Here is a 19,050-nt window from a genome sequence, read left to right as displayed (position 1 = left end):
ATGAATGGATGTTACAGAAGAAAGCCCGGCACAGCGAAGCTCATAGTACCCAGGGAAAGTTATATCTATGGAAGCTCCAAGCATGATACTGTTCTACAACGTCAGCCACCAGTTGTGGGATAAGCTATTGGCTATGTTAGTGAGGTGCACGCAATCTTGTAAGGGGGTCCGGGCATACCAGCTTGGGAATGTTATCGGAGTAAGGCTGATGACAAGAAGACCAAGGCAGTGCGAATGGCCGACAGGCGAGATCTCAAGTGCGACGGTGTATGAAAGGAGTTTAAGGGATTTATCAGTGACCGTGGAGTATTATGGCCGTAGGCGGAATTGGAAAAGCAGGGATCTTATAATACTTTCCAAGGGATGCTCCAGCAATCTCAATATTGGGCAATGGCATTCATCCAGGCCATGGAAGCTAGTCTTCAGATGCACCATTGTCTCGCCTATGCATATGTATGTGCGCGCGCGCGGCCTCTACGGAATAAAGCGTACCGCTGTGAACGATTTACATGAGATATACCTGGAATCTGTGAATTGAGAGTCTAGCTGCCATTAGGGGTCTCAAATGACGCTTCAACACATCAGGACGTTTGAAGCCGCCTTTTCAGGCGGGGCATGCCCCACGAGCTGGATGATGTGGAAGCGCAGTATTCACCTGGCTCCTGTGGCTTGGATTTGGTCATTGAGGCATTCCTTTCGGGGCAGCCGAATGATCGTGGGCGAGTCCCAACGGTCGTCGAGCGACTGGGGCTGGGGCAGAAGATTATCCATTGTCTGTGAGCCAGAGGGCGAGGATGCGGGGACGGAAGAATGGCTTCGTAGTGAGCACTCCATATTGAAGGACTTCGCTCCTGGCTTTGTTTGGCCCCAGCACATGCGGTACCGCGAGTCCATGCTATGGAAATCAGCAGCATAGTCCTTCTCTACCTCTCGGATACGAGAGAAAGTCGAGTCCCCCCTCGGTTTACCATACGTCTAGCGAATAAGAACAAGATGCCATCGCAAGGAAAATGACGCTGCTTGATAGGGCGGAGGGTAGCCAATAAACTCTTTTGTGGGGGGGAACGGACGAAGAGAGTAATTTGTGTGTGATGTGTGATGTCCTGGGTTCTTACTTGGTGGCCTTGCTGGTCATTGCTCGGGTAGTCATGAAACTAAATTTGCATAGGTAGTAAGACAGCATCAGAACAGGTTTTGATGGAGTACCCATTCGAGTCTCAAGCAAGGAAGATGAGGGGGGAGACGAATCATCTCAAAGGCCGCGATTTTAGTTTTACGAGCTTCGGTTCTTCCTCTCGACTTGCCACTCACCACTCCCCAGTTGGTCCAATCGCGTTATTCGCGCAGGTCCAGAGAGCTGGAATCCATGTCCAATTCCTCCGAAGCGGATCATCTATGAAAAGATAAACGGAATCGAGAGGGGCTTTTCGATGGCCTCTTAACCAAATTCACGCGAGCAATGCAAGGAAAGACAGAGCCTGTCATTCCATCCGGTAAGGGAGAACGGTAGGATGTGATGGACAAACGAGATAGCAGCAGCGATGTCAAGAGACCTTGTACGTCCGCACCTGGAGTGTGTTCTCCCGGATGGCTGCATTGTATCCAGGATCTAATGGGCTAGAAAGGAGTTGAATGAGGATGTGGTTTGGGGTTTTGGCTAGAAGACTTTTTCGGGCAACTAGCTTCCACTGTTCGCACACCACCAGACCCTTATAACCATCTTCCAGCTTCTGCCAGTCACATCAATCCACTGCCATAGCGGGCTGCAGGTTCTTGAGCATACGTAAGTCATGCTTTCTTCTGATAACAGAACCGGATGACACCGGGCGCCTAGTCAATTCCCCTGTAGTCCAGAGCTTCTGGGTAACCTTCCTTGCCACGCCATCGAAATGGGTGCTCATGGCATTTCCACCCTCGATCAGAATGTTTGGCAATCGAAGGTCATTGAATACGAGGCTGTACGAATGTAGCGGGCCAATCGTAGTTGAGTTGGTGGTCGATGAGGGTATCCGTGGACTCTCCGTCAAAAAAATCTATCACCACCATATATCGTCCGCTGTAGCTATCAGGCGGGGACGGGGGTTCAGAACTTCTTAAGATCATGAAATATGTTGGAGACAGGTGGAAAAGACCAATGGGAGGCCCCCTGGGTTCATATGTGCGACCGTTGAAGACAGGACGTCGCTCTTGTTCATCCTTGAATATTGGTGTTTGTGCAGCGGACGAAGGGGAGAGCTGCGCGAACAAGTACAATGCCACGCTCTCGACCGGAACATAACTCCCACTGAAAAATAGAGGAAGGGATTTATCAAATCCTCACGATCGCCTTCTTCTTGTGACTTTCCAGGGCTATGACTTCGCGGCTGTACCGAGGGGCCTGTCGCGAGGCTATTGTCAAAAAAAGTGATTACACACTAGGCATGACTCGAGAGGTTGGCGAGTCATTGCATCTAGGACGAAGGGAGGAAACAGGGAGATTGCCCAAGATCCCCAGACAACATTGGCCTGCAGGTCCAGACTGCATCGAGAGCTGCGCGCACGAACCCCGATGCTCAACCCGGCCAGAACGACACCTTCTGCATGCCCTCAATCTCTGGAGTAGATTAGAATTGATAGTGTTATTTATTCGTAACGTGCTGCAGGTCATGATTCTCAGGAATGCAACAACTGGAGAAGTCAAGGACCAATGGAACATAAGATCAAAAGGACCTGAGGGCTCTGAGAAAGCCAGAAGATCGGTGAGAATGGAGCCGAAGCCCTCAGTGTTTGGCCACCCGTGTACTAGACCAAAGGATTCTCAGGCCCTGAGAACTAGAACAATGATGCTTGCCGATTCGATTTCTAGACCAGACGAAGTGCATAATTCCCCCTGTCGCGGTGGAATACTCAACGCTTCTGGCTATTGAGCAGGGCGAAAACGGTCTTCTCACGATCGCAGGAGAGCAACGCAAACGAATATTCCCGCGAGCAACGTGGTGCTGGCAGAAGAATATGGAAGGCGGCTGTGTAAAGCCGAGGGTTTAATCACCGGCCAGCAGAGGAGCGAGTCGGCGTAGTTGAAACAGAGGTATGAAGATACGGGTGTGCACACATCCACGTGGCCACGTGTGCGAAGCAACCATGACCGCAAGAACGTAGTCGGTTGCCGTTGACAACCTTGATGCGGGTGAAGACAATCAAGGAGCATATCCAGAACACAATGCCAATTAATCCGACCGGGTGATGTTAGTACTAGCACTGCTGCATGCTGAATATTTCACGGGTCGCACAAGTGTTGGCACTATTGAATGGAAGAGATGTGGCCCTGATTTGATTCTTGACGACGAAAATTGTCATGGTTGATGCCGAGTTGGGGTTGCAGCAAATTTTTTCGTTAACTCGTTCCACAGGCTGCATTCGCAGCTGTTGTTTCACGGCCACCTCCTTTCACATGTCACGAAACCTGTTCGGGTCGCAACTGCCAGTAGAAGGTCACCGAAGTCAAGAGGGAGCCTTGAAGGAAGAATTGATCGGTCGACTTACGGAATCTCGGAGACCTACTTCAAGGCTTCGTGATCATTCACACTTGATGCGCATCGGCGGTGGGTGCGCCAGCAGGGCTGCTGGCCGTCCCTGAAGCTCGGACTGGCTTGGCAGCCCGCATGCACATATATAGCATGCTCGCCGCTCTGGCGGACGAATCCTAACCCCCTAACGTCTTCGCTCCCGTCCCACCGCTCACATCGCGCGCGCCGCCGGTTGGACCTACTCATTCAATTGACAACTCTTCCACTCAGCGAAGCCTCTTTGCCAGTCTCGCGACAGCATTCGCGCATCCATCCATTCTCTTCCTCGCCGGCAGGGGGCATCGACTTCCACGTTTGGGCATATTGAGGGCTTCCACTACACCGCAACCGCGTCGCGCCTTCTCAATTCATTCGCAATTGACACTTCAGCATATTGCGATATCCCATAAAGAGGCTTCGCGTTCTCTACACATCCGTGACCAATCCCCAATCTCTTTGCGTGCGGCTCCCTTGGCTCAAAAAACGTGTCCACCTCGTGTCCAACATAATCGTTTGTTCATTTAAGCCTAATTTCCCTCGTGTATTCTTACACCATAATCTCCGGACTTGCGAAGTCTAGGGGACGTGCCATCTACACTATGTGGAATCGAATACTGCACCCTGTGAAGAAGAAGAAGAGTGACAAAGATGAGCAGGGGCACGTCGTCGAACCACCCCGAAGTCAGCCTGTCCAGTCTGTCGCGAATCGCCCACGTTCTTACACCACTAGCCCAGCATCTACCACAGTCCCGGTGCCTCGCCACAATACATTGTCGAAACTCGTTCAGAATCACCTCCACCAATCTTGGCAGCTCCGATAACTTCTGTCCCCCACCTCACGGTTGCGTCCTCACGCACACGTATTTCCTCGCCTCCCCCTTCCCGGACCGTGGCAAACTCTGCGCACAGCTACACGCTTTCACCACCACAACCCACTCAAACCTATCCTTCATCCCTCACCATCAAACCCCTCAACGTTCGATTCCGATGGCGATGGACCCACCCAAAATCTCTCTTCCTCCACCTCCGCGCCGCCGACCCTCGCGCAGCAATATTGACTCAAGCGGGAAGAAGGGTCTTCGGCGAACGAAGTCCACGCAGAGCATGCTGAGATCCCACGGTTCTGGAAGTCCCAAGGCATGGAATGCAGACCCCGAGCAGGTTGCTGCGCTGCACAATGCCACAATCATGGCAAGTGGTGGTAGCCCTTTATTTCCAAGGAAAACTACCGTGTCCATGACGGGGTCAGGGAGCGGGGAGGGTGACGGAACCGAGAAGCCCGCATCTTCGTCCGAGGCGTCAACTCTTACACCACATCAAGGAAAGAAACCACCGGAAGGATGGATCTAATTACAATGTATGTTTTGCGTTTCCTAATTTACTCTTGATTGGCATGTTGATGGATACAGTAATAGAGCTTTGGTGGCGTGGTGACGGAGTCGCTTCGATGATCTACGCTATGAATTTACTCATCCGGTTTGCCTGACTTCCTTATTGTTCCTCGACTCTTCTTCTCTCGTGTTGATGCACTCGCTGGTGGATGATCGTCTTTGATTACAACCCTGATTTACCACAGTTTAGTACACACTTTATTTACGTAGTAATTTCATCTAATGTTGCCATTTGTGTCGCAGCTGATCGTGGTGCGCAGCACTGATGACGATCCTGGCCGACGCAAATGGCGGTTATGTGGGTAGCAGGGATTTCGAACTCAAACACAGCCTCAGAATTGCCTTGCGTTGGGTCTATTCTTACCCTCGTGCTCTATTCCCTCAAATAAAGGCAGGTAACCTGCCCGTCCAAATGCACAACAGTTGTCGCATGCCCGAATGAATCTCGTCTGAAGGGTACCTTTACTATTCCCGCCACTCCCATGTGGGCCGCACTGTGTCGCAGCTGCAGATCGTGTTCTTTTTGCTTTAACACTCCGTGCTCATTGCTTATTTGAGCCGAGTCTGGCTCATGCTTGACTTCCGAACCAAAATGCGAGTGCTAGTGGAACCATCACACCCTCGCCAGATACAGAAGGAAAAAGGGGAAAACCTAAGAAATGACGCAAGCCTGTGACGATAGTGCACTTACAACCACCGGACAACACGGCACATTGAGCCGTGAGGTTCCAGCAAAATGCAATCCCGTCACTAGCTCTGAGGATAGGAGCTCCAACGGAACAACCGGTACTGATTAAGGACCGCCGCACAAACTACGCCTTTCTGGGTTATTGGGGCCGCAAATCATTCCGGGTTTATCATAAATCAAAAGCATTACGAAGGGATATGAGTTTTCTCAGACGCCCGCCTGCACATGTAATTCCCATTCATCGAATGGTCATTTCCTAGCACGCTGTTCGCCTCCTGAGCATGGGAGGGTATGTCATGTGTAGTCACATTCGCACTGTGCAGAGTGATATTTGTGTGAAGTTAAATCCAGAGATCGAAGATTATCTTATGGAGTAGGCAAGAGTTCTTGCTTGACCCCTTGGCTGGAGGGCCAATAGTTAGGGTGGCGCCCTTGGCTTATGTGCCACGATGGCACAATGCCATATATCGAACCGCAGATCACGAGAAGAATGGATGTAACCATCAATGAATTTCGAGATTGGACGCTCGTTGGGTTGTGGGGGATCTTTGTCACGAACGTTGGGAGGTCAGGAGAACGATAAGTATAAAGGTGTAACACATCGAACGCAGTCTTCGATAATGTGTGCATTTTCTTTATTCGTCCGGATGTCGCACCGTCGCAGGATTGAGGTCACCCCCAGAGAGAATCTGTGGATTATGCAGACAAAAGCAATGCCATGGAGGCAGCACACCTTGCTTCAGCACCAACACTAATGCGCTGAGTGGCATTGTTGTTCAGTTGAGCAGGGCCCAGAGTTCAAGTTCAGAAACGCGTCTTGCCGAGACCGACAATTCAGTCCGCTCCTTTCGCTTGCGTTCCTAATATCGAGCACCATGTCCGAACGCGAGGATGCGCTGAGTGATATCATCCCTCAGAGTAATGATATATCGCGCCAAGTACGTGCTCAACGCGTCGGTTCGCGCGCCTGTGCTCACCTTATCCTAGGTCAGTGAGCGTCCTACACCAAGTGAAGATCAACATGAGAGCGAGGATGAGATGGAGATTGATGGTATCGAAGAAGATGTAGGTTCGTTTCTGGACCCCATGTCTATACTGTGAATTTCTTTCCATCCAGAATGACGAGCCTCTACAATTGAGTGTGGCCGTATCAGCAAAGAAAGAGGCTGCCAATGCTAAACGAACGCAGAGGCTCCAGCAGGCTGGCGCCCTGAGCTCCAAGCGTGCCAATCTTGACCGTGCGAAGGTGAAGTCTGAGTTAGCCGCCTGTAAACACCACTAACCTGTTGTGATCAATTGACCAGGTAGTAGATTCGGTGAAACGCTATTCGTACTTACTTGGTCAGACGGATTTATTCCAACATTTTATGAATGCTCGGGTATGATTGTCGCTCTTGCCTCCTTTGCAAGACCTAGTCTGACAGTTGCTCCAGGCGGCACGAGACGCCGAGTACGCGGTTATTGTCAGCGCCCAAGCTCAAAACAAAGGGAAAGGAAAGAAAAAGCCAGTTAGCCAGGATGCTCGTCACCGCAAAAGTGAGAAGGAGGAAGATGAAGAATTATTGAAGAGCGGTGATCATGGCGATGATGAAGAGCAACCATTCGTCTTCGAACAATCACCAAACTGTGGGGAATTTCTGCCCGTCTTCATCTTCATAGCTAACGAATGTCCAGATGTCAAGGGTGGCACTATGCGTCCTTACCAGCTACAAGGACTGAATTGGATGGTCTCTCTTCATCATAACGGTTTGAATGGCATTCTTGCGGACGAAATGGTTGGCATTTTCTAACCAGAAACGCTGGTTCGGTTTATTTAATTACTGCCACTTAACAGGGTCTCGGAAAAACGCTTCAAACCATCTCGTTCTTAGGGTACCTCAAACACACTCGTGGCATCCCGGGACCGCATCTTGTTTGTGTCCCTAAAAGCACTCTGAATAACTGGGCGAGAGAGTTCTCGCAATGGGTTCCCGACTTCGACGTAGTAGTCTTGACCGGTGATAAGGAGGCTAGGGTATAATGGTCATTTGACAGACTTCGAATTGCTGATTCATTCCTTGCCTTAGTCCGAGCTTATATCATCCCGTATCTTGCCTCAAAAGTTCCAGGTTCTAGTTACCTCCTACGAAATTTGTCTCCGTGAGAAGAACTCACTGAAACGGCTCTCGTTCGAGTACATCGTCATCGATGAGGCACATCGTATCAAAAATATGGACTCTCTACTCTCCCAGATCGTGCGCGCCTTCAGTTCTCGTGGGCGGCTCCTTATCACTGGCACGCCGCTACAAAATAATTTGCAAGAACTTTTTGCCCTGCTCAATTTTATTTGTCCTGAGATCTTTTCGGATTACTCGGATCTGGACAGTTTCTTGCACCAGGGGGATGCCGAGGGCATTAGCGAAGAGGATGCAGGTGCCCGTGTTGTAGCTGCATTGCACAAGATCTTGCGGCCATTTTTACTGCGTCGTGTTAAGTCCGACGTCGAAAAGAACCTGCTTCCCAGTGAGAACTTCTATGCATTTCGACATTTCACCTAATTAAAGCGTATTTGCAGAGAAGGAAATTAATATTTATGTTGGTCTCACTGAGATGCAGAGGAAGTGGTATAGGTCTGTGCTCGAAAAGGATATAGATGCTGTGAATGGTGAGTGTGTGTTGCTCGTGATACCACCTAACTTGTTGATGTCTCTTCTAGGGCTCTCAGGGAAGAAAGAGGGAAAGACAAGACTTATGAACATCGTTATGCAGGTGCGTACGAACATTCCGGTGCCGTTCAGCTTGCATACCTAATATCACCTCACAGTTGAGGAAAGGTATTGTCGACATCCAAACATCTTCGATGGTGATCCATTGACCTTGTGTTAGTCACGTGCCACCCCTATCTCTTCGATGGAGCTGTATGTCCCATTCTCGCAACTTTGAAATGGGAATTGACGCGTCACTCTAGGAACCTGGACCCCCATACACGACTGACGAGCACCTTGTTGATAATGCTGGAAAAATGACCGTACTTGACAAACTTCTGAAGTCCCTCAAGGCGAAAGGGTCTCGTGTTCTCATTTTCAGTCAAATGAGCAGAGTATTGGACATCCTCGAGGACTACTCACTTTTCCGTGGATACAGTCAGTGCTGTGCCATGATGTGGGAATTTCCATCGTAATGACTTACTAAACACGACCCAGAATACTGTCGAATTGACGGAGGGACTGCACACGAGGACCGTATCGCCGCCATTGATGAATACAACAAACCCGGAAGCGAAAAATTCTTGTTTCTCCTCACAACTCGAGCTGGTGGCCTTGGTATCAACCTGACTTCTGCCGACGTTGTCATATTGTATGATAGCGACTGGTGAGCTCGAGCGCGCGTATCGTTTCAGTGTTACGTTGCTCACCCTGATGCGCAGGAACCCTCAAGCTGATTTGCAAGCCATGGACAGAGCTCACCGTATTGGGCAAACGAAGCAAGTTTATGTTTATCGTTTTATTACGGAGGTAAGTCCCCGACTATTTTTAACTTTCGTATTCGTTTTTAACGGCATCTGCAGGGAAGCGTTGAAGAACGGATGCTGGAGCGTGCGGCGCAGAAACTTCGTCTCGATCAGCTCGTCATTCAACAAGGCCGCACACAAGCTGTGAATAAAGGCAAGCCGGATGTGAAAAGCAAAAGAATCATATGTGATGAACCACCTTTGTTCGTCTCCAGCGGCAACGAAAGATGAACTTCTCGACATGATCCAACATGGTGCAGAAGAGATTGTCAACTCGACAGATGGGTATGTCTCGTTCATACCGATCGGGTACTGAGTTATTTATGGGTTCCGTAGCTTTTCTATTTCAGATGACATAGATGCTATCATCGCCCAAGGCGAGGAACGTACCGCCGAGCTCGCTAGCAAGTGGGAAGGGCTAACATTCGAAGACTTGAGCAACTTTAAGTCCGAAGCAAATGTCCAAACCTGGGAAGGTGAGGACTACCAAAACAAAGTGAGTGTTTGTAAGTTGAGCCTAGCGGATGCTAAATCTATTCCGACAGCGCAAGACTATCGGCTTGAATTGGATCCAGCCCTCAAAGCGAGAACGGAAAGGGAACTATTCTATTGATGGCTATTACAAAGATGCCATGCGTGCTGGCCCTTCCAAAGTTACCGACAAAGCTCCCAAGGCACCGAAACCACCGAAGCAGCTTGTTATGTATGTTTCCGATCATCTTTTTCCGTCACGACTTCTGTATCCATAACCCCTGCAGCCAGGATCACCAATTCTACCCTCCCGAGTTAGCACCGTTACAAGACCGTGAAACTGCCGCATGGAGAGTGTGTAGTGTTCCGCTCACCTTTCGTTCACGAAACTTGCTGATCCCTGAAAATCTGCCAGAAAGAACACGAGTACGTTGTGCCATTACGTGAGCCGGTGAATGAATCCGAACTTCCTGAGATGCTGGAAGCAGAGCGCGCAGCGGAGCAGGCCATCATTGACAAAGGTGACTCTTGTGCTAACGCGAGCAATAGCGCTCTCACCTTGCCTTTAGCGGTGCCGCTGACGGAAGCAGAGATGAGGCGGAAAGAGGAGCTTGAGACCAAAGGTTTCGGCGAGTGGACGCGAAGAGACTTCCAGCAGTTCATCAAGGGGATGGAGAAGCATGGGCGGTGAGTTTCACGATTCCCCCTGCACTGATGACCAATAGTTGAACCCCTGGGTGATAGTGATGATCATGCCTACATCGCCTCCGAAATTGATGATCCTTCCAAGGATGAGGGTGCTGTTCGTGTTTATGCTAAGGTGTTCTGGAAGCGATACAAGGAATTGGAAGGTGAGATTCTTGTTACAAGTATCAGAATGCACTCGCTCACGTTTCACTAAGATTGGGAACGGATCATGGCGCGACTCGACGATGCCGAACAAAGGGCGCAGAAATTGGTCAGATCAGACGAGATGGTCAAGCAGAAAGTCGGGCAGTATCGCTTTCCCATGCAAGAACTTCAGCTTCAATACAGTCAGACGAAGGGCAAAATTTATACTGAAGAAGAGGACCGCTACCTTTTGTGCAGGCTCGCACACTATGGGCTTCACTCCGACGATGTGTACGACAAAATCAAGAAGGACATCAGCGACTTCCCTGTGTTCCGCTTTGATTGGTTTCTACGCAGTCGGACTCCGGTTGAGCTTGGAAGACGATGCGCGACTCTGATCAGCCTGATCGCTAAGGAATTTAATGCACCAATTGAGGAGGAGGAAGAAGAAGAAGTTGAGGAGCAGCCAAAGCCGAAACCTGCGCCGGCTCGCGGACGGGTTGGTTTATTTTTTCTTTGGCTTCTTTTGATCGCTCAAAATCACTTTGAACAGAAACGTTTGTTAGAGGAGTCAGCTAAGGACTCTCGTGCTTCTACACCAGGTTCGACGACGGCTCCAGGAAAGCGAGCCACGAAGAAAAAAAAGACATGAGTTGCTCAAGATGGTGACTCTCCATATTGTCCTTTACACATGTTGTAATCTTGCGGCTCTCCACTACCTATTCGTCCGGCTGTATTTATTGCTTTTTTTGGATAGCGTATCAGGTCTTAAGCGTCAACTTTTACACGATGACATTCTTCGTCGATAGGTCTGACTGACTTATTTCTATAAGGATCTCACAAATCGATCCCTGGTTGTAACGCATAAGGCGATGCGCAGTTCTCTTCCACCTCTCCCTGCGTTTTAGGACTTTGGGTCTAGGCTCTACAATCAGCATCACATCTGTCTGAATGGGCTGTGCATTGGTCTCATCTGGCCAGCTGTGCGGCCGCTCTAGCGCTTGAGTTCCTAAAGAATGCTTCATGGGCCACACTCGATCAGCATCTTCATTCGCAGGTGGCGCACGTTCCTCGATTAGGGACTCGTAGCTTGCCCTGCATTATTCTGAGTCCTCGAATATACGTTCGATTGCCCGCGGTGTTCGCACATGAAGCACCTGGCCAAGGGGGGAAACGTATGGATTTCCAGCCTCGGAACCAAGTAGCTTGGTGCGCAAGAGCCCTTGTCACTACATGGTCAGTTGACGTGCCAACAGGGATTTCATGCAAGCAATCAACACTTCTTCGAAATCCCTGATTCGTTCGTTCCGATCACTCTGGACCTTGTTATATCGACATCCCCAGATAGAACCATCAATGAGCTATTTTGTGCGCTGCTCGGACCGAGCGTTAAGGGGAATCAGATGCCATCCCGTCTACGTTATCCCTATCTATTCTCACAACAACCAATTCTGTGCATGATGTCGCTGGGACTCCGCAGCTCACGCGTCAGGCTCGAAGGCTTCCCCACTTTGCAGGTTGACGACAGGAACTGCTACGGATGTCTTCTAATCATGAAATCCCTGAGAACAGTTAAAACCTCCTTGTATGGTGAGAAAGAACCAAGGCCAGAGGGTGCGTGCGTTTGCCTTAAATGGACAGAAAGAACGAATGGAAGGTCATTCTATGTGACAGAGACCGCTTGGTAGCATTCATCGGGAGAAAAGAAAGATTACAAGAGAGCACATGCAACGGATTCTATCCCAAATTTTCCTGTTAGGACACTTTCTCCTGTGGTGTTTATTCATCATTCCACACCTCGGCTGCGACCTTGATCGCGACACTCTAACACCTCTCGTTCCTCTCGTACGAAAGGCCGGCCCGTACCTACTCTCAGCTAGGGTTGTATCGATTTTACGTCACCGCCTGAATGAAGGCATAATAATCAGAGGCTACGCCGAACCGACTCCATATCGGGAGACTATCATCTACTCGGAATGGCCTCTCTAAATCTCAGGAAAACGCCAAAGGAGAAGAACGGAAGAAGGAATACGTTTCCGAAGCGTGTTCTGATGAATAGACTGAAAAAGTATGGCGGTCGGTATCCTTTCGTGGCCCCAGAAGATGGATGATCATTGATCATTGATCCGAGCCTCTCCCTAAATTTTTTTTTTGGAAAGCCTTCCACTTAGCGTAAAGGATGTGGAGCACACCCTCGGTCTAGGAGAGGTCATTTGGATGCTTTAAATTCTACACGCTCAACCTCACACTGTGCATGCTGACTAGCTCCATGCACTTCATATTCGTTTCGGAGGATACTTGCCCCTTTGTGCATCGAATGCAACCATGCAAAAGAAGATCGTACGTTGCTGCCAGTACTAATTCCCCCTCCACCTATTGGAGGAACCATTCCATTAACCTCAGGACCTTCGCTTCGCTCGCTGATCTTATGCATGATGCAGTGGGGATTGATGATCCATGGATGGGTTTCTAGCGACCCGGGCCTCGTTGGCGACACGTTCGCCACTTGAATTACAGTGCTTATCATGTCCTCCAGAATCATCTCGACGCATCCCATGCGGATATTCTAAAGAGAATGCCAGGATGCGGGAGAACTTGGGGGAGAACATTAACGATCTCCCGGATTCTAGAAGTGCTTACTTCGTTGTGGATCAATAACTGGCCCAGCTCCATCAAGCCGTTTCCGAAGGGCGACGCCTGGGGTCTCTGCGGCACAGTTGTGTGGTGTGCCGGCGGGACGATTTGGGGCTGTGCTAACGATCGACGCATTTGCGTTCTTCCGGGTCATCATTGGAACCCCGTCCTCTTTGTTCTATGATGTCATGATGCCATTAGGAAAAATGCTTCTGAGTGCTTGTCCTGGAGAGTGAAATATCCACGGCCATAGGACTTGGGAAGCACTGTATCCCGTCCGATCTGCGAAGTTCAGCTAAGTACCGCTTAGTTAGTACCATTGTAGGGGACTACATGGGAATCCTAAGTGCTGTGGCTTTTTATTCTTTAAATCCTATCCTCTTGTCCCGCCACATCACTGGCACAAGAAGCTGAAACGTGCTGACACTCTGACATTCTTCGCGTGCGTTAATGCAACCATACTACCCCGGATATCACCGAACATAGCACCCTCGTGCCAAAGCTTGACAGCGTAAGTAGCAGTTTTTGCAAAACAAAAATATTAGGAATTTTTGCTTTTTGATTTCACATGTGTATTCTTGCATCATCATCTCTCGCAATTGCCTGGGGCGATGACCGCAATATTTCGGGGGTTGCTCAAGATGCCCCCCCCACCTACACCTGCATGCGTCTGTCCAATGCTCCTTTGTGAGCAGTTTACGTAAGAATCGTGCAGGTAGTTTTAAACTTCCTCGTTGACTGTGAATATATATGCACAGCAGTACTCGACCAAAAACCAATGCAGGAAAAGCGGTCAAACTGTATGCTCTTTTCTCCCCTCAAAGCTAGACTATGTATTGTGCATGCGGTGCCCCTAGGGAAAAGACGTAAAAAACAAGCTTGGAAAGTTCTCTCAGAAGATGAGCTGAGCCACCTAACATGCCCATTGCAAGTCATCCAAAATCTGAAATCATGCTTCTTGAGCCTGGTGATGTGATGCAGCGTTGCAGTTACTCATCACTCAGTAATCGATTGATCTGACATTTTCGGCGTGCGGGCCCACCGCCGATTATTGTTTTTGTTTTCTTCAAATCCTAGTTTCCAAATGGAGAGGATTGGGAAGACAGAAGGAAGTCGGATCTTAGGCATCGCATCGAAATAGAAGAGGAACGTACAGTCCTCTCACTTTCTTATCATGAGTGGAAATAAGGGAAGCCCAAAAAGGTACGTTCGTCTTCTTTACTTCTGCACTCTAGAACTCGTTAGATCCGTGGCATCAAAAAAGAAGCAATAATTTGTAACACAAAAGCGAGCACTTCGTGCAAGTCGTCGTTCGATCAGGAAGTAATCGATCATTCACAAGAACACAAGAGCTGTACAGCTGGACATGCTGTTTGATGTAATTGATTCCAGTTCTCATCTGCCCAATGAACCTCCGGGATTCTTAGTTGAGAATGCAACGCAACTCCATTAATTATCCCGATAACGCAAGCGACATCAAGACCGTTGAAAAAAAGAAAGGATATAAAAGCACAAGCGCCTGACGGACAAATGCGAAGAGTAGGCTTTGGGATGTCCGCGATTTATCTAAGAGAATATGACACCCAATAGAAGTGAAGTGGCAGAATAAAATAAAAGAGGGAAGGTAACAAGAACAGGGCTAAGATAGGGTCGACGAAGTCCATACGCCTTTCATCATCACACCACCACATCGTATTCGTTAGCTGTCGCATTATTCACAACCTCCCGTCATGTCCGTATGATTGATAGGAACAACTTAGAGAGCCGTGAAGAAGCCAGAGACCGCGACGACAACAAGAGAGCTGACCAAAGCAATAGCGGCAGCTGACGAGCCAGCTGCTGCGACGAGTTTGACAGCAGCACCACTATGAGACGCTGATGAGGTGGTGGCGAAGAAGTGGAAGAGCCCTTGATGGAAGTGGTGCTAGTGATCACTTTGGAGCTGTTGCCGCTGGAGGTGATCGAGGCCCCGCTAACGGTGCTCTGAACACCGCCGGATGTGGAGAGAGCAGTGGTCAATGGACCAGAGGCCGACATCACCTGCTGAACGGTCGAGTTAAATTGGCCCGTCATCCCTGTGAGACTGGTGGGGCGTCAGGGGAAAATATCTCAGAAAAGGCTAGAGGAAGGCATAAACTGACGTGAATTTAGCGGAGAAAGCCTGGTATGGATACCCAGTGTTAGTAGTCGAGTTAAGAGTATTTGACGTGAAGCGGATAAAACTAGAGGGAGAGAGAACGGTTAGTTAATCGACCTGCCAAATAGGAGGGATACAACACATACTATTGGTTGGAGTTGGCACCGACACTGGGATCAGGGGAGAAGTTTAAAGTGCCGGCTTTGGAAACATCAAACTATAGATCATTGGCATCGTCCATTCTCAGATATCAGAAAATAATCACCACTTACAGCCGCAGAAATGCTCTGAAGTAAGTACTGCGTCGAAACAGAGCCCACAAACAAACCAACGTTACACGCCCCTACGGAACCAAAATTGATCAGTCGTTGCCATTGATGAATTCAAATTGGGGGGGGGGGTTCAACGCACCTATTTGGCTAAGAGTGGGTGGCTTGCCATCATCATTCCAAGCAAGAGGGCAATTCTGGCCAGCTGCGCAAGAAGTAGTAACCACAGGGGCAGTGATCTGGAGTCAGAAAACGACAATATCAATTTTAGGACCAACGAAGAAGACGGTCAGCTGCAAATCCCCACGAACATAGAGTCCAGCAAACGCCTGCTGGGTCGCAATGGCAAGGAGGGCAAGAATAGAGATGAATGCTCGCATTTCTTAAGGGAGGAGAGGCGAGTGTTTGAACGTAGAGAGTGTGGATTTTTTTTAGCGAATGACTGGTGAGACTGAGCCTCAAGGAACTGTAAAGAAAAGCACTTAGACACTGTAGACATGGCCCATGAAGGAGGAAACGGACGTCCAAGATGCGATGCGTACCTGAGATTGATGAAAGTGGAATGAAAGAAAGTTGAGTGTTTTGCTCTAAGCGGACATAAGCGTGCCGAACACGGAATTAGCCGGAATGCTTGCAAGCTTCGAAGACATCCATGTTAGAAATGAATCTTGACGTGCACCGGTTGAACGGCGTCTGTTTTTGACGCCCTGATCAAGTGAATTGGCCAATTATTGTGTGGCTGAGGTCCAAAGGCACAAAAGCTCAGTATGCATCCTATCTGAATTCGAACCTCTGCATTGTTAGCAATCCTACTCAGTGGAACAACTTCTCTTCTTACAATGTTATCACCCTGCAGGCAACCTGCCTCACGGGGATCATGTACTCTCTGATTCGATTGAGGTATTTTTGCTCCAACGAGGCTTCGTCCGAATGGCCCCGCTGGGAAGCTCCCAGTCGATCTACGACTGTCACATTGATGGATCCAGTTGAGCTGACGCGCGTTACACGTTCCTTAGCGCGCGTTACGTTTCATTCACCCTGACGCTGCCTTGAGTCTGCATCGAGGCTTAAACGCACGGAGGACATATATTCAAGGAACCCTTCTTGGTAATGGGAACCGAGGGAAACAAAGTAACTGAGGCCCTCCATCTTGATATGGGTTAAGCCGACGTCTATCCGTTATGTAAAACAAAACAAGTTGGTATGTACCGGATCGATCGATGCCCGCATCAAAAATAAAAATGATTACAACTGGTTGCAGTGACTTGCAACAGCCTTGCTTGCCCAACGTTGGATTTGACGTTGCGCTTGCTTGGCCCGAATCAATTGCTGAATTGAATTTGCACGTTTTCATACGGAACCCAATAATGTTAGTCAGTGAGGGATAAGCTTGATGTGAAATCTTTTTCTTCAACCTGTTCCCTCCCTTCCACCAACCCCCTTCAAGGAACGCCATCATGATGATACTCTTCGGATGAATCATCCCACGCAGAATCACCAAAAGGGATTCCTTTTCCAAGATGCCCTGGCACGAATGGAAAGTTCCGCAGCCCAACTTCGAATTTCATTTTGTGGGGCCCGCGCGGTGTATTCGGGCTGCAGTCTCTTGCAATTTCTCAATGGGTTAAAGATTCCGATCTTTACTGAATGTTGTCATCAGCGCTTCCTGGCTAAATCACCATAAGAGGAAGTGCCCACGCAACTCCGATGACAGCAGCAGAATTGCAGGATCCGGATTCTTCTCCTCGTGGGCGTGACCCTTATTCTATGCCCATATGACCTCTGCCGCTGCAGATATATAAGATCTAAAAATCTGGCTGCTTGTACAGACCAGCTGGGCCACCCCTCTCCTCTTGCAGTTCAGATTCGCAATGTCGCAGTCCAACGATAACCACAGCGTCCACAAGACGCAGTCACCCCCGATCGAGACGGTCCCTTACGCGTCAGCACCGTACTCCCAAAGGACGGCGGGTCCCGTTGGCGCATGGGCTGCTCTGCGGCATCAGTACCTTCGTGAAGCTGCTCTTGAGTTTATTGGCACTTTCATGCTTGTATTGTATGTCCGCCACTTCAACGCCCCAGCCCTTCCATCTGACCACAGGATTTTGCTTAGTTTTGGCTCTTCGGGAAGCTTGCAAGCAGTGGTATCCAGTAGGCCCTTACGATCGTTTCTGTTCTCATCTCTTTATAATCCTTTTATTTAGGCTTCCCTGCTGTGTCCTCAAGCCCGAAAGGAGTAAGTAGCCGAGTTCTCGAGCAAAGATGCATGTCCGAATGATGATCTTCTTAGGACATCGTGACAGGGGTGTTTGGATGGGCCGCAGGACTCTCGCTGGGTGTTTGGGTGGCGAGTGGCAGTGGTGGTCACATCAATCCAGCCGTAAGTCAAGGTCTAGCTGTTTCATTTCATATCTCATCCATCCAACATTCTCGTAGGTTACTATTGCTGTTGCTACGTTCCGTGGCTTCCCTTGGAAGAAAGTCCCCGTGTATATTGGCTCTCAAGTTCTGGGTGGTATCGTTGCCACCTTGATCTCTTGGGGCAATTACATGCATGCTATTCACCTTGCTGACCCCGGAAAGACACGTCTCACTGCATCCTGTTTTGCGATCTACGCTGGGGACTTCTTGCCTTCGGGTATGTTTCCTCGGCTTCATCTAAAAATAGCGGGTTATAAACTTACGTCTCCCCTCTTTGTTTCTTAGCCGCTTGTTTCTTCTCCGAGTTCCTTGGTACCTTCCTCTTGGTCTTCGTCATCCTCGCGGGCCTCGACAAGAAAAACGGTGCCCTTCCAACAGGTCTCCTCCCTCTCATTCTCTTCATTCTCTTCATCGGTATGGGAAGTGGTCTAGGCATAAACACTGCATACGGCCTCAATCCGGTAAGTGCAATTTTGGAGACAACAAAAAAAAAAAAAAAAGACAACTTTTTTTCATGCGCTATCTGCCTTTTTTTCATTCGTTGAATCTCAACCCCAAACAGGCGCGTGATTTTGGCCCTCGGATTGGACTTTCCATACTTGGTTATTCCCGATCCGTCATTTGGAACTATCGCTCTCAATTTTGGATTTGGTCCGGAATCATCTCTCCGATTTGCGGTGGCGTCGTTGCTGTTGCACTCTACGATACCTTCATTTATACAGGAGACGATTCGATCTTGTCGCCAACGTAAGTCATCTGACCGTCGAAAAACAAATCGCTGGCACTCAATTGACAAAATTTTTTTTTAAAGTTACTCTAGTGCCCTCTCCGACGCAGAGATCCCTCTTACAAGGAATCATGCTGAGACAGTTTGAACACCAGTTCACAGTGCCGTAATGAGGTTCCATTCATACAATTTTATCCTTTGTGTTTTCTTTCTGTGTGGGATTGGTATAATGACTTTTTTTTTTTTTAATAAATGATTCTCCCCAAGTTTGATAATGCGTCCAGAATGGCACGATATTGCATTTGGTCCTGCTTTGTCATTGTGTAATGTGTTCCCGGTGAACTGCGTATTTCAAAGAGAATTACGTCTTTTGGGAGTTTCTCTGGCCTCGTGTCCGAAATCTATATTCTTGGTTCCAGTGAAATGAAAAACATGAAAACTCATCC

The 19,050-nt window shown here is 49.0% G+C and overlaps 6 protein-coding genes across 6 annotated transcripts; 3 read left to right on the top strand and 3 right to left on the bottom strand.

Moving 5' to 3' along the window:
• Positions 1–1,941: 1,941 nt before the first annotated feature.
• On the bottom strand, positions 1,942–2,524 carry EI90DRAFT_3014189 (uncharacterized protein; the record flags this gene model as incomplete). The annotated part of the gene is made up of 3 exons (XM_039056752.1): positions 1,942–2,235; positions 2,321–2,388; positions 2,416–2,524. 3 exons carry the CDS (start codon positions 2,522–2,524, stop codon positions 1,942–1,944), a joined length of 471 nt encoding a protein of 156 aa, XP_038919249.1.
• A 1,381-nt stretch (positions 2,525–3,905) lies between these two features.
• Positions 3,906–5,077, top strand: EI90DRAFT_174779 (uncharacterized protein). Its single transcript, XM_039052124.1, has 2 exons — positions 3,906–4,902; positions 4,961–5,077. The coding sequence occupies exon 1, from the start codon at positions 4,194–4,196 to the stop codon at positions 4,893–4,895; it is 702 nt and encodes a 233-aa protein (XP_038919248.1). The 5' UTR covers positions 3,906–4,193; the 3' UTR covers positions 4,896–4,902; positions 4,961–5,077.
• A 1,374-nt stretch (positions 5,078–6,451) lies between these two features.
• EI90DRAFT_2992490 (SNF2 family DNA-dependent ATPase) lies at positions 6,452–11,353 on the top strand. Its single transcript, XM_039056136.1, has 25 exons — positions 6,452–6,562; positions 6,612–6,689; positions 6,742–6,870; positions 6,929–7,003; positions 7,058–7,250; positions 7,299–7,399; positions 7,459–7,638; positions 7,691–8,126; positions 8,179–8,268; positions 8,320–8,372; positions 8,428–8,437; positions 8,490–8,521; positions 8,572–8,746; positions 8,807–8,975; positions 9,031–9,118; positions 9,172–9,301; positions 9,330–9,399; positions 9,451–9,610; positions 9,660–9,817; positions 9,873–9,939; positions 10,001–10,106; positions 10,155–10,272; positions 10,330–10,436; positions 10,488–10,915; positions 10,970–11,353. The coding sequence occupies exons 1-25, from the start codon at positions 6,500–6,502 to the stop codon at positions 11,066–11,068; spliced, it is 3,315 nt and encodes a 1,104-aa protein (XP_038919247.1). The 5' UTR covers positions 6,452–6,499; the 3' UTR covers positions 11,069–11,353.
• Positions 11,354–12,588: 1,235 nt separating this feature from the next.
• EI90DRAFT_3287509 (uncharacterized protein) lies at positions 12,589–13,185 on the bottom strand (the record flags this gene model as incomplete). Its single annotated transcript, XM_039067059.1, has 2 exons — positions 12,589–12,982; positions 13,057–13,185. 2 exons carry the CDS (start codon positions 13,183–13,185, stop codon positions 12,626–12,628), a joined length of 486 nt encoding a protein of 161 aa, XP_038919246.1. The 3' UTR covers positions 12,589–12,625.
• Positions 13,186–14,381: 1,196 nt separating this feature from the next.
• On the bottom strand, positions 14,382–15,838 carry EI90DRAFT_174575 (uncharacterized protein). Its single transcript, XM_039052116.1, has 6 exons — positions 15,764–15,838; positions 15,599–15,695; positions 15,460–15,530; positions 15,334–15,404; positions 15,192–15,272; positions 14,382–15,133 (listed from the first exon to the last, which is right to left on the bottom strand). Exons 1-6 carry the CDS (start codon positions 15,767–15,769, stop codon positions 14,779–14,781), a joined length of 681 nt encoding a protein of 226 aa, XP_038919245.1. The 5' UTR covers positions 15,770–15,838; the 3' UTR covers positions 14,382–14,778.
• A 1,325-nt stretch (positions 15,839–17,163) lies between these two features.
• On the top strand, positions 17,164–18,752 carry EI90DRAFT_3119702 (aquaporin-like protein; the record flags this gene model as incomplete). The annotated part of the gene is made up of 9 exons (XM_039063236.1): positions 17,164–17,203; positions 17,260–17,512; positions 17,570–17,607; positions 17,661–17,692; positions 17,747–17,836; positions 17,893–18,094; positions 18,163–18,338; positions 18,440–18,624; positions 18,698–18,752. 9 exons carry the CDS (start codon positions 17,164–17,166, stop codon positions 18,750–18,752), a joined length of 1,071 nt encoding a protein of 356 aa, XP_038919244.1.
• Positions 18,753–19,050: the final 298 nt, after the last annotated feature.

The sequence above is a fragment of the Cantharellus anzutake genome (assembly GCF_015039405.1).
Source record: "Cantharellus anzutake strain C23 chromosome Unknown EI90scaffold_11, whole genome shotgun sequence".
Taxonomy (NCBI): domain Eukaryota; kingdom Fungi; phylum Basidiomycota; class Agaricomycetes; order Cantharellales; family Hydnaceae; genus Cantharellus; species Cantharellus anzutake.
The sequence above is the reverse complement of the archived record's forward strand: the minus strand, read 5'-3'. Positions and strand labels throughout refer to the sequence as shown.

Coding starts and splice junctions, on each gene's coding strand:
- EI90DRAFT_174779 (XM_039052124.1), top strand. CDS start 4,194: ATGAGCAGGGGCACGTCGTCGAACCACCCCGAAGTCAGCCTGTCCAGT.
- EI90DRAFT_2992490 (XM_039056136.1), top strand. CDS start 6,500: ATGTCCGAACGCGAGGATGCGCTGAGTGATATCATCCCTCAGAGTAAT. Junction 6,563..6,611: donor GTAATGATATATCGCGCCAA/GTACGTGCTCAA, acceptor ACCTTATCCTAG/GTCAGTGAGCGTCCTACACC. Junction 9,400..9,450: donor ATTGTCAACTCGACAGATGG/GTATGTCTCGTT, acceptor TGGGTTCCGTAG/CTTTTCTATTTCAGATGACA.
- EI90DRAFT_174575 (XM_039052116.1), bottom strand. Junction 15,531..15,598: donor ACCCACTCTTAGCCAAATAG/GTGCGTTGAACC, acceptor TTGGTTCCGTAG/GGGCGTGTAACGTTGGTTTG. Junction 15,405..15,459: donor TTCAGAGCATTTCTGCGGCT/GTAAGTGGTGAT, acceptor AATGATCTATAG/TTTGATGTTTCCAAAGCCGG.